The sequence below is a fragment of the Solea solea genome, chromosome 7, assembly GCF_958295425.1.
Source record: "Solea solea chromosome 7, fSolSol10.1, whole genome shotgun sequence".
In the NCBI taxonomy this organism is placed as follows: Eukaryota; Metazoa; Chordata; class Actinopteri; order Pleuronectiformes; family Soleidae; genus Solea; species Solea solea.
This window is the reverse complement of record NC_081140.1, coordinates 18486655-18498658: the sequence shown is the minus strand read 5'-3', so window position 1 is coordinate 18498658 and position 12004 is coordinate 18486655. Positions and strand designations below refer to the sequence as shown.

General features: G+C 41.3%; 1 protein-coding gene across 1 annotated transcript; it reads right to left on the bottom strand.

Annotated features, from left to right (window-relative positions):
• Nucleotides 1–1707: 1707 nt before the first annotated feature.
• Nucleotides 1708–5051, bottom strand: LOC131462160 (ras-related protein Rap-2b). Its single transcript, XM_058633152.1, has 2 exons — nucleotides 4131–5051; nucleotides 1708–2846 (listed from the first exon to the last, which is right to left on the bottom strand). The coding sequence occupies exon 1, from the start codon at nucleotides 4733–4735 to the stop codon at nucleotides 4184–4186; it is 552 nt and encodes a 183-aa protein (XP_058489135.1). The 5' UTR covers nucleotides 4736–5051; the 3' UTR covers nucleotides 1708–2846; nucleotides 4131–4183.
• Nucleotides 5052–12004: the final 6953 nt, after the last annotated feature.

Sequence of the window (12004 nt, the reverse complement as noted above, 5' to 3'; positions counted from 1 at the left end):
GTTTCGATTTCGATAGTGAAGGTCCACTCTGTGAAGACAGTGACAGCCTGCTTGTAACTAACCCACAGCCTGTGGTGGACCCAAGTGAGATATGAGCTGAATGTTGAGCGATAAAGTTACTTTGTCTTTTTAAATGGTAAGAAGCTGGAAAAAATACCATGTGCATACAAGACCATGACTGGACAATATTACATATACATGGTGGTAAAACACAGCGGTGAATATTCACCGTCCTCGTGTTCTTAGGCATATATTATAAATGATTGATATCACAACATTGATTTTAAACACACTCTCTCTGACACGCTCTCCCGTCTGATCACACCTGTTGGATACACTATTAACATTAAGCTGGCCCCCTACCTTCCCCACACACAACCATGTACCCTGACCTCTCCATGGCCCACGGTCGGTCACATGATGCAGGCCAAGCCAAAGAATACATATGATACCATCGCCTACACAGGCCAAACAGGCAGATACTGAGGCCCACACTGTGCAACACAGGAGCTGCAGTCTGTGCTTAGACCCTGACAAACAGACACCTAATCTGAGACGCATAAGGCACACACTGTAAATTCCACAACACACGTCATATAGTACAGGCCCGAGGACCAGCACAGAGCAGCGCAACAGTCCCAAGACTGGACTCTATGGGAAGCGCGTCCTGTGTTTGTTTACTCTCAAACTCCCCCAGGCCAATCTGCAGCCGTCCAGCTAGCTGAGGCTAGATAATCCCCGTATGTCAACAGAGGCAGAGCAGTGTCTGCTCAGACTTAGCCGCTTCTTCACATCAAACCACTGCACCCACACTGCTGAGGTTCTGGCCTAAAACCCTGATACAGCCAGAGTTAAAAGAGACATTTTTCAGGAGCACCATAGACCTAATAATGCAAGTGAGGATGAGTAAGTGGGAGAGCGTTCATATTAATTCCTTATTTTGATGGGAGCAGGGGTGACAAATCTCATCTGTACTGTGCTGTACAAAAACCCTTACATGGATTCACACTGTTCAGGGACATAGGGAAAATAGGAAAACAAATTGTCATGTAAATAGTGTGAAGTCTTCTACTCAGTGATTTTGAAGTGTAAACAAAACGAATCATGACCATGTAGACAGCAGGAGATAAAACAAAAACCTTTAGAGGAGACAGCAAAATGGTTTTCATGTGCAAGTAAAGTTATTAGAATTACATTTTGCACACACACTAATTAGTAATAGTGGATTTGTCCTCTGCATTTAACCCAATCTTTATTACACACCAGTAGTGAACACACATAAGCCGGGCGCAGGTGCAGCGGGCAGCACTTATCTGAGCCCGGGGAGCAATGGGGGGGATTGGGTGCCTTGCTCAGGGGTAATTTAAGGTGCCCATTGAGTTAATCCAACAATAAATGTGCATTGTAGTTTCTTATTAACCTCCTATTTCCTACTGACCTTTGGGCTACTACACAATCTCGCCTCATAAACCGCTTAAGTAAAATGTGAGTTTTGTGGGTTAGGTCAGGTTAACTCCAAATTACACCCACACATAACTTTATATTTGAAGCAATGCAGCTCTGTTTTTGTATGCAAACATACAAAGTTAGTGTTTAACAAGTGACACCTGTTCATGATAACATTGTTTAGGCTGAGCAAACTGGCAGTTAGCCCCGCTGATAAAGACGCTGAAACAAGATTTCAACAAAGAGAAAACACAGCTTGGATTCTTTTTAAAAAAATGCAATTTGTATTAAAAGTCTTTTCTTTTTTTTTTTAAACCAGACAGCCCATTGTTAATAGCTGGTCTGATGTTATTCTTACAATCAGGTTAGATTTGTCAACGGTACATCATCACATTTCTTGTTAAAAACAACAAAGTAAACAAAACAAACAGAATTCCTTTGATTTAAGTTGTCCAGCAGGTAAGCCTTTGACGGCGTTATCACGTCGACGGGGTTCCAGTACCTGTTCATGTCAAGATATAGGTTTAGCCAGACCGAGCAGACATTGCAAAGTTAACACCTTAGACTTCAAAAAGGCCAACGTAAAAACATACAGAAAAACGCCATTCCATTAACAAAAATACTAATGTCTTTTTTTTTTTTGCCTCCACCTTTATAAGATTATCCAGAAGATTAGTTAACAGGTTTGTAGATTGCCATGATGAATGATGAGTTCTTTTGGTGATAAGTGTAGATTGGCACTGAATCTGAACAGCTGATTTGTTTTGGAAAGGCACTCGACACAAGGGCGATCGGGTCGCCGTCCCCATGTCCCTTCAGTTAAGGTCCTCTCACACACTGAAGAGGCAATGAAGGAGAGAAAAAAAAAGAAGAAGAAGAAGAAAAAAAGAATGGCACGCATCATGAGTACTCCACCGGCAGATAAATGTGTCAAATTTTTTTTGACTTTGGAGAAAAATAGGATTTGGAGTGTTGTGCTCCAAGTTGGGTTAGGCAGAGATATCACCTAAATCTTTACCTGCCCCATACTGTGCAGTTATTTAACAAAATATACTCTCTCCCCACGCCATCTTCTTCGTATACAGAAATATCCTTTTATGAGTAAGTGTTGCTCTCCATATCTTTTCCACTGGGGTTTAGTTCCGTTCGGGAGAACAGTTGGCGCTTGGCGAGGGGGTTGCTGCAGAAACTCTGGATCTGACATCAATGGTGGACACTGATCGTGCAGCAAAGATACTCCAGCCCAGCAGAATTCCTGAAGAGTGGATCCCTCCCTCTGTCTCAGCCCACCCCACCTCCCTCCTCCTCTCGTCCCCCTGCAGCATTCCTCCCTTCATTTTCCTCCAAGGCCAGGGTGAGACACGAAGAAGAGCTCAAAAGTACACGCTTGCTGCAACACACTGCCACAAACAAGACATGAAAAAGAGTCATTCATAAAAGTTAACAACTACTGACAAAAGAAAGAAAACAAATGTGGTGGTTTTAGGGATCATTTTCAACTGGCTGATCCTTTTATGTGGGCCAGACAAGAACACTGGAATCTCTAAACTCCTGTTAACCCCATTTTGAGGGAAATTGTTCCATATGAGCTGGTATTAAACAAATGCACACTGTAGGTGCACACATTTATCCAGGAACTCAGTTAACCTAATTAAGTCAGTTATAGCTTGTTCCTCCAGTTCTGCAAAAGAGACACTTCCACAGTCTGCTGCTTTGCAAAACAACCTGCCAGTAAAAACTAGGAACTGTCAGTAAAGTAATAAATATGATTGAAGTAGGCCATGCATCCAGTATTATGTTTGTTAGGGCTGCAACAAATTGTTGATTTTTTAATCAACAAATCAACACCTATTTTGATAATGGATTCATCTGATTGAAAGGAGTTTTACAATTAAAAACACACATAGCTGAAATTCCTTTTTAAATGTGAATAGTTTCTGGTTTCTTTGCCTTCATATAATAAATAAATAAGAACAATCAGAAAACCTATGGATTCGAGTCAAAACGAGACATTTAAAGATGTCATCATTTAGAACTTTGGCAAACACAGATTATCATTTTCACCAATTACTGACAATTTATGCACTAAGCAACTAAATAAAAGATTAATTTATTATCACTACTGTTTATTACTCTACACCAAGACTTCACAGGGTGAGGGCCTTAAACTGGGTCAATTTTAAATATATCAAATATCAAATATCAAATATCAAATATCAAATATTTCCTTTATTCTGCAAAAACTGACCTAAAAAGAGAATATGATGTGTCAAATTATACATCAAATATTAATCATACCTAATCAAAACCAGTGGCTGCTCCTCTAGGACTCTACTTTTTAGTTATGGCCAAACTTGTAGTCCCAAAGGTTCTCGATCTACAGTGAGATCGTGATTAATCGTGGTTAGTAGTCACTGATAAAGTGGAAAACGACAGTAATTGAACTGTTGTAGGTTGACTTCAGTGTTGTGCTACATGATCTGGGCGTGGGCCTCAGACGTTTAGCTAAATATTTAAGGGCCTCAAACCTCAGAATTTGGGGAAAGAAGGTCTGCTCTGTGCCTAATGTGGACATGTGCTAAGAAAGCGTCTCAATAAGACGTTTATAAACGCTCTTCTGTCACCTCATAAAAGCACCAGTGATGTCAGCTTTACATTTGACGGTGTAGGGTGTCTCCACTTACCATTGCAAACTTAAAACCGAGCAAAGAATAAAACTTAAGAGTTGTCCATTTCCTTAAAGAATGACACAGGACGAGCAGCACTGGTCGTCGCCATTAGTTGTGGAGGCATAGTTCATCTGTCGGACTATCTCCGCGAACAGTTCGTCCACAGAGCTTTTATTTTTGGCTGAAGTTTCCATGAACGGGCAGTTCCAGTCGTCCGCCAGTGCCTTCCCTTCACCGGACGACACCTCCCGCTCCCCCTCCAGGTCCACTTTGTTTCCCACAAGAATCATCGGCACTCTCTCGTACCTTTTCACCCTAATGATCTGATCTCTCATCGGCTTGATGTCCTGGAAACTCTGCTGGTTCACCAGGCTGTAGACCAGGATGAAACCCTGGCCGTTTTTGATGTACAAGTCTCGCATGGAGGCGAACTGCTCGGTCCCCGCCGTGTCCAGGATCTCCAGGACGGACGGAGAGGAGTCCACCTCGATCTCCTTCCTGTAGAAATCCTCTATCGTGGGGTCGTACTTCTCTATGAAAGATCCCGTCACGAACTGGACGGTTAGGGCGGATTTTCCAACCCCGCCGGATCCTAGAACCACTACTTTATACTCTCTCATGGTTCACTAACAGCCAACACTCCGGCTTCCTCTCCACTGTGAGCCCGCTCGCCGCCCTGCTGGCTTTCAAACCGTAGCGCCGCCGCCGGCACTTTTCTTTGGGCTCCGGTCGGAAGATACGGGGCGTGGCCGTCAACTGCTGCCGCTCAGGGGGATATACGAGTGTTTGGGTTCCTGGCTCAGCATTTGTATTGTGACATACTGAGCTCCCGACGTCAGCCCAGCCGGTTCTTGAGCGAGCTTCCCCCGTTTTCGTTCAAGTCTCCACCGTGTGCCCGTGGCTCTCTTTGGCACAGTCAAGTCAACCTACGTGGCAACGCACCCTATCCTTTACGAGCTGTCAAAATAAAAGCAAAATAGCGCAATGTACGCTCCAAACTCACTCTTGTTGTTTCACTACTGTCAACACATCACTTTAAATGAATATTGTTTAATAGCGTTGTCTTATTTTACGATTTGTTGTCGGTGACGATTATTTACAAGTTGTACACCTTCGTTTTGAAAACCAGACTTTGTATTTCCGGTACAGTGTTTCCTCCCTATGAATAGCTTGACATAATGCTCTCTCTCCCTCTCTCTGCGCTTCCTGCCCACACTCAGCACGCAGCCTGCGTCCCCACGTCACGAAACACTCGCCAGTGTTGAGTTAAAGGTGCAGTGCGGATGTTATCGCACAGTCAGCGCGACTGCTGCCCTCTCAGTACCCACGCAGATCTGCCACACCTTAGTTTCGACATCACTGATCCTCGAGCTTACTACTGCTTGACTCACTCCTGTGCAACTTTACTGGAAAGGACCGTGTACAGCAATTCCTCCAGTCCAGTCATCATATTGCTTCACTTCTGAATCAGTATTAGCGCCAAAGTGAGTGTCTGTTCATAATTTGAAATGAAATTATGAACACGCACTTTTTAAAGAATAACTTAAGAAGAGCTAAATAAGGTTAAATTACTGCTTAAAAGTTCCAATACACATTAAATGTTCAGTGTGTAATACTTAGATGGCTTTATTCTTAATACTTTTCTATAGATTCATAAAGGCTTAAACAGAGAGTACAGAAAGTACATCTAAGCCCCTTGTGCTCCGTCATTTCAAGATTCAAGAGTTCTTCAGAACAGAGCAATATCAATCACATTTATGAAATTCTTAGGTCCATGAGAACATGTTGCAACACCAAATGACAGCAGCTGTCTTTACCCGGTGCCATCTTTATATTTCCAACATTACCAAACAGATTAATTCAATGTTAAAATGCTGATGAAAGTTGTGAAACACACGGGGAAAGAAATTGAAATGTGAACTCTAATGTGAACTGTAATTCAAAAATATCAGCAAATCTCAAGTGACGTGTCAAGAACATTGTTGTGACTCACATCAGGACTTTAGTGAAGCATGACCTACATTTGTCACATGTTAAGGCTTTTGTTATTGATGTCTCCTGTGCTTTTTTGTTTTCTTAATGCAGCCCACTATCATTAATCTTTATTTCTTGTTCACTGACTTGTTCCACTGAGCTGCTTTTCTGCAGTAAGCCAGATCAATAGCTGATCTACACCAGGAAGGAAGGCTGTTCTCTTGATTGTTTCTCAGACGTGCTCTGATTTGAGGGGGTTATCCAAGCATGACTCACGGACTGTTTCATCTCCAGTGCATGTGAAGCATTTGATAAGATCGCAATAAAATCAGTTATTGAAGTCATCCCATTTTATTTTGAGTTTGTGCCTACACGGGGGTGTTTGTAAGTTCATCAGTGTGTCCGACTGTAATCTGTGACATCATACTACATAGTGATGAGTAAACCTTCATGAACCTGTTAACTCGAGGGATGGTTGGAAAAACTCTGACTCGGATCAATACACTTTTAATTAATGTGCAATTTACCACCAGTGAAACAGAAGATATGAGTGTGTTTTTGTGTTCATACACAAAAACGACATGTTTTCTAGCTTGATGTAAGGTGAGAATTATAAATCATAGAATACATATTAATCCATGATCCTATATTATCTTAAAGCAACCTATTAAAACAATATGTGTAACTTGCTTTGTGGGACAGGGCAGATATCATATCTTATCATATACTTTCCAGCTATGGAGTCATTCATTATATTTATATTGTTATAATATTATATTTAAAGTTTTTGTTTGACCAGGGAACATAATAAAACACAACATTTGTGTGGTATCTAAAAAAAATAAGCCCCCTGGAAGGTTTGTTACTTCCCCACTCCCAAAATCTAGCCTCTTACCCTAACGCTAACCATCACAACTAAATGCCTAAACCCAATTCTAACCCTAACTCTTAAAGCGGGTCCCACTGACCTGGGAGTAAACTCAAAACACATTTATTTAGAACGGCTTTTAAAATTCAGTAGCACGGTGACACTTCTAATTTTATTGATTTTCCTCACTGTTTTATTGTGTATTTTACTCACGCTAACTCATTGAGTGTTTTTTTAATTCTTTCTTTTTATATAAAGCACTTTGCAGATATTGTAGAGTGCTATATAAATAAACATTGATTGATTGATTGATTGATTGATTGATTGATTGATTAACTCATCAAAAGCCTGTTAAAGTTGTGAGGACCAGCCAAAATGTCACACACACACACACACACACACACACAGTTTGAAATCAGAATTCCACCCCTGGGTGACATAAATGAAATATGTGGATTGGCCTGTCATGTGGCTTTTCCAAACGCCAGCACCTCCTAAAATCCCATTAAGAAACAACAAACCAAAGGACAAGCGCTGGTGCTCTGCCTGCCCCACAGGGGGTGTGGGCTTACATAGCGTGTGATGTGGATTGTCACAAGACACTTGATCAGGAGAAGGCTGTCCTGTCAGAGCAGATTTTTTACACACCTTTGATAATTAGATAAAATGCTCACTTAATCAGTTAATGGTATGCGACACCCCCAGGTGAATTCTACACAACAAACTAAACAAAGAGCCGGATAAAGGTAGCGTGTCGCTTTTCACACAGCTGCTGTATGTTTACTGCTTCTGACTGTAATTAGTCTACAGTACACACATATACTTCTTTTTCAAGTTACATGAAATTAAAAAAGTTTCCTTGATGCTAATAAAACAAAAACATAAGAAGAAAAACTCCAAGAAAAAAGACATTTGGAAGGTTCTAGTGGCTTTAAGGCTATGAATTAGTGTCCCTCATATTTTAATAATAATGTAAAATAGAAAAACTGAACAATAATCCCCTTTGTTTGCTCTTTTTTTTTTTTACTTTCTCAAATCAAAGATGTTATGAGCACCATCTGTCCTCATATCCTCTACCAAAGGGCCTGGATTAATTTCACTTCACCTGAGATTGCACCCTCATCTCATATCATCTCCATAAGTGCTCATTGAAATAGCTCTAAATAGCCCGAGGACTAACCCTCAGTAAATGGTGAAGATCTCCAACCACACACACACAATAAGACGTACAGTGACAGGTCTTTAATCCTCACTCCTGGTCCTGTGAGAGTGACAGCAGACTAATTAAAACGTCTGAGATGACCAAGCTAATTAATGACAGAGATAAGTCTTCTTCAGTGTTTTCATCCCACGGGGACTCAAAGGCATCTCAAACAACAAAGTTTCGAGCTGTAATTTCAAAAGAGGGACATTTTTTAATTACTTGGTCTGGATGAGCTGTTTATTGCCTCTTGAGTTTGATTTAATTACTACGTTTTAATAGGTTTTTTTCTTCCCAGCTCGTCCTCTGAGGCAATGTTTGTGTTGTGATTTATGAATTATTCAGATGGTGGAAGATGCCCATTTGTCATTTCATCAGCATCAGTGTGAATACAATGTTTCCTGTATGCCTAATACAATATTATGCAATAAGGTTTTTTTCATTATACACAATAACACAAAAATAGGCAAGCTGCTAAAACAACTTATTATTCTTACTTTGAATAAGAGCAATAGTACGGTTATTGGTGTGTGTAAAGTCAGATTTGCTGAGATGGTGTTTCTGGGTAATGACATCATCCAAAGTCATGGAAATATTAGTTCTGTTTTTGAAATGATTAAATGTTTCAGAGGTTCAGAGAGAGACACATTACATGTGCTCCATGTAACACATAAAACATGAAATAACAAAAATACATTCACATTATTGTATACTGTGTATTGTATAGATGAGTTACAGAGATGACACAGATTGGCAGGAGAAGTGATTGGATCCACAGAGAATAACAATAAGAATAAAGAGCTTAGAAATACAAATAACCTGCTTCATTCACTATTTCTTTCTGTACAACCGTGCGATTCAAAAACAGTCTCAGAAAGTAACATCTCCTTGAATCAACCACAACTGAACAATGGGTTCTTGGCTCTCCTCTCTGCAGTGAGACACTTGGTCCAGTGGAGGGCAGCACACTCACACACAATCCTGAGTGCAGACATTGCCTGTGTATATATATTCAGATGATTTGGTACCTGACTAAAAAGCACTGATACTGATTTAGTGACCTATTGGCAGAATTTTATTTACTCATAAATATTTCTTTTCTCTGTAAACTGGGGGGATGGATGTCTGTGAATATCCCAATAAATCAGCAGTTTCTGAAACACTCTGACCAGCCTGTCTGGCACCGATAGCAAAGCCATATTCAAAGTCAATTAAGTCAGTGGTTCCCATAAAGTCAAAACCAAGAGATATTGCCTTGTTTTCGTTGATTTCTCAGACATGATATTTTGTTGTGCAGATGCTGACAGCAGAAACACCTGATGAGACTTGCTTTTTAATGTGGGTGAGTGTGTCACTGGGATTTTCCAAATGTAATATGAACAAATATAACTTTTAGCCCTCTTCCACTATGGTCCCAACTCGCCTTGACTCGCCTCAACTCGCCACGGCACGGCACGGCATGGCACGGGTTGGTTTTCCATTACAATAATAGTACCTACTCAACGTGGGCGGAGTCACTGCAAGGCTGCAGGAAACTGCCGTGACTAGTGACTTGTAAAGCAGCCATTTTTATAACCACAGACAACCTCAGAGCAGACAAAGATATGTGCCCCCCATGTGATCTCTGGTGCACCACTGAGGGGGGATTGGACCCCAGGTTGGGAACCATGAACTTAAGTCAGCTTGTTGCACGGTTTGAACATCAGCAGGTCATTCCGACCATCTACTATCTAGCTGAATATATAGTGTTAATGATCAGTTATGTACAGATGTACATAATAAAGTGGCCGGCGAGTGTCAGTCAGTCAGTCATCATCTACCGCTTTATCCTCTGCCAGAGGGTTGCGGGGGGTGCTGTGCCAAGCTCAGCTACATCGGGCGATAGAGGCGGGGTACACCCTGGACAGTTCGCCAGTCCAACGCAGGGCCACACACAGATAGAGACAAACAACCATTCACTCTCACACTCACTCCTATGGTCAATTTGGAGTGTCCAATTTACCTATCCCCACATTGCATGTTTTTGGACTGTGGGAGGAAGCCGGAGTACCCGGAGAGAACCCACGCACACACAGGGAGAACATGCAAACTCCATGCAGGAAGGCCCTTGTTCCAACCGGGGCTCGAACCCGGGTCTTCTCGCTGCAAGGCGAGAGTGCTAACCACTACACCACTGCGTGGCCCTGCCGGCGAGTGTATGTTATATAATCTTTACATCTAACCTCATATAATCACATACTGTACTACTGTAATAGGCACAAAGAGGAATGTCTGTGGACATGGATGACCAGTCAGTTGTAGTCAAGCTCCAATAAAACCCCCCAAAAACTGAAGGAGTGAAGACAAAAGACAAAACAGCATTATGTTCAACAACAAAGCCAGAACAGTCTAGGGAGAAACTGATAGAGTCATTGACAGTGAGAGAAACGATTCAACCAATCTAATTACAAAATTAATAATAAAAAAAAAGAAAAGAAAGAGAGAGCAATGTTGTAAGAGGAAGCACGGAGCAGAGAACAGAAAGAAAGGAGTAAATAGAAAGAAAGAGAGAGAGAGACAGAGAGAGAGAGAGAGAGAGAGAGAGGACACAGGGTCTTTCTTTGCTGCCCACAATGCCAGGCTTTCTTGTGTGGAATTTGGCTGTCATTAATAATACATACAATTCTATCTAGTTCACCACAGTTGGCTGCTGGGGGTTAAAGTTGAAGGCTGAGAGTCACAGAAGCCATTATCATCACAGAGTCTGACATTCTCACTTCCTCACTGAAGCTGATGGTGATGAGGAGGAGGAGGAGGAGGAGGAAATGGAGGGTGTTCATATTAATGAGAAGTGAAGTGCTGTAAGTGAGTGTGTTCTTTTCATGCTTTCCCTCGGAGGCTGCAGCACGTTCATGAAGTCTTTGGGCTGATATGAATATTCTTGTCATCACCAGATGACAATTGAGAGCATGGACGAATGTCAAAGGTTCAGTTTTGTGTCCAGAGGTAGAAAAAAAACAAAACAAAACAACAAAATCCCAGCAGCAACATAATTATACATCCATTAATGAAGGGGGGCACAAAGTGCAAACCACATTAAATAAGAGTGGGAAAATTAATTTGAAAGAAAGTGAAAAAGGGTTGATTTTTTAAGATGGATAGATTATTTTTTTATCTCTTACATTTGAATGTATTTTGTTCCTATTTCGTTTACTTTGATTAATTCATATTCGAAATAATAAATGGGAGGTGTGTGAGCCATGATGTCACATGATAAAGTGTGTTTGGTTCATAATTGATCAAATTGTTTGCACAGTTCTGTCACATGTCAAAAGCTAAATGGAATTAAGTTATTTTTAGACCATTTTCCTCCTTTATTGTGCATGTCATGACTTGGGAGAAAGACTAATGGAAAGCATGTTGGGTCCAGTCAGTGAATAGAGATGTCAGGGAGGCTGTGTTGGTAACAGGTAAGCTCAGTTTTACCATCTGGCAACAATGCTCAACCTGCATTTCCAAATGAATTCCATTTTTAGAGCATTTTATGAATCATATAAATAAAAGAAAAGTCTCTGGGGGAGTAGATTTAGACGACAGGTCAAAATCGACTTTTTAAAGTGATAGCCTCTGTGTGTAGCCACAGTGTGGTCATCCGCCCCTGCTGCCCGCTGGATATCTATTCACAGTTCACAGTTCACAGTTCATGTGGTGTGAGACCAGCAGGCCACAGTAACAGGTACTCATCCACAGTCACTATCTGATCTGCTCAGCTGATCACCACAGTCACTTGGCTAAGTTTAGCAGGGAATCCAGGACAAGTGGATCACCTTACAGGCACACACACACACACACACACACACACGTACA

Excerpts from the sequence above, each read along its gene's own strand:
- LOC131462160 (XM_058633152.1), bottom strand. The coding sequence starts at position 4,735 with ATGAGAGAGTATAAAGTAGTGGTTCTAGGATCCGGCGGGGTTGGAAAA.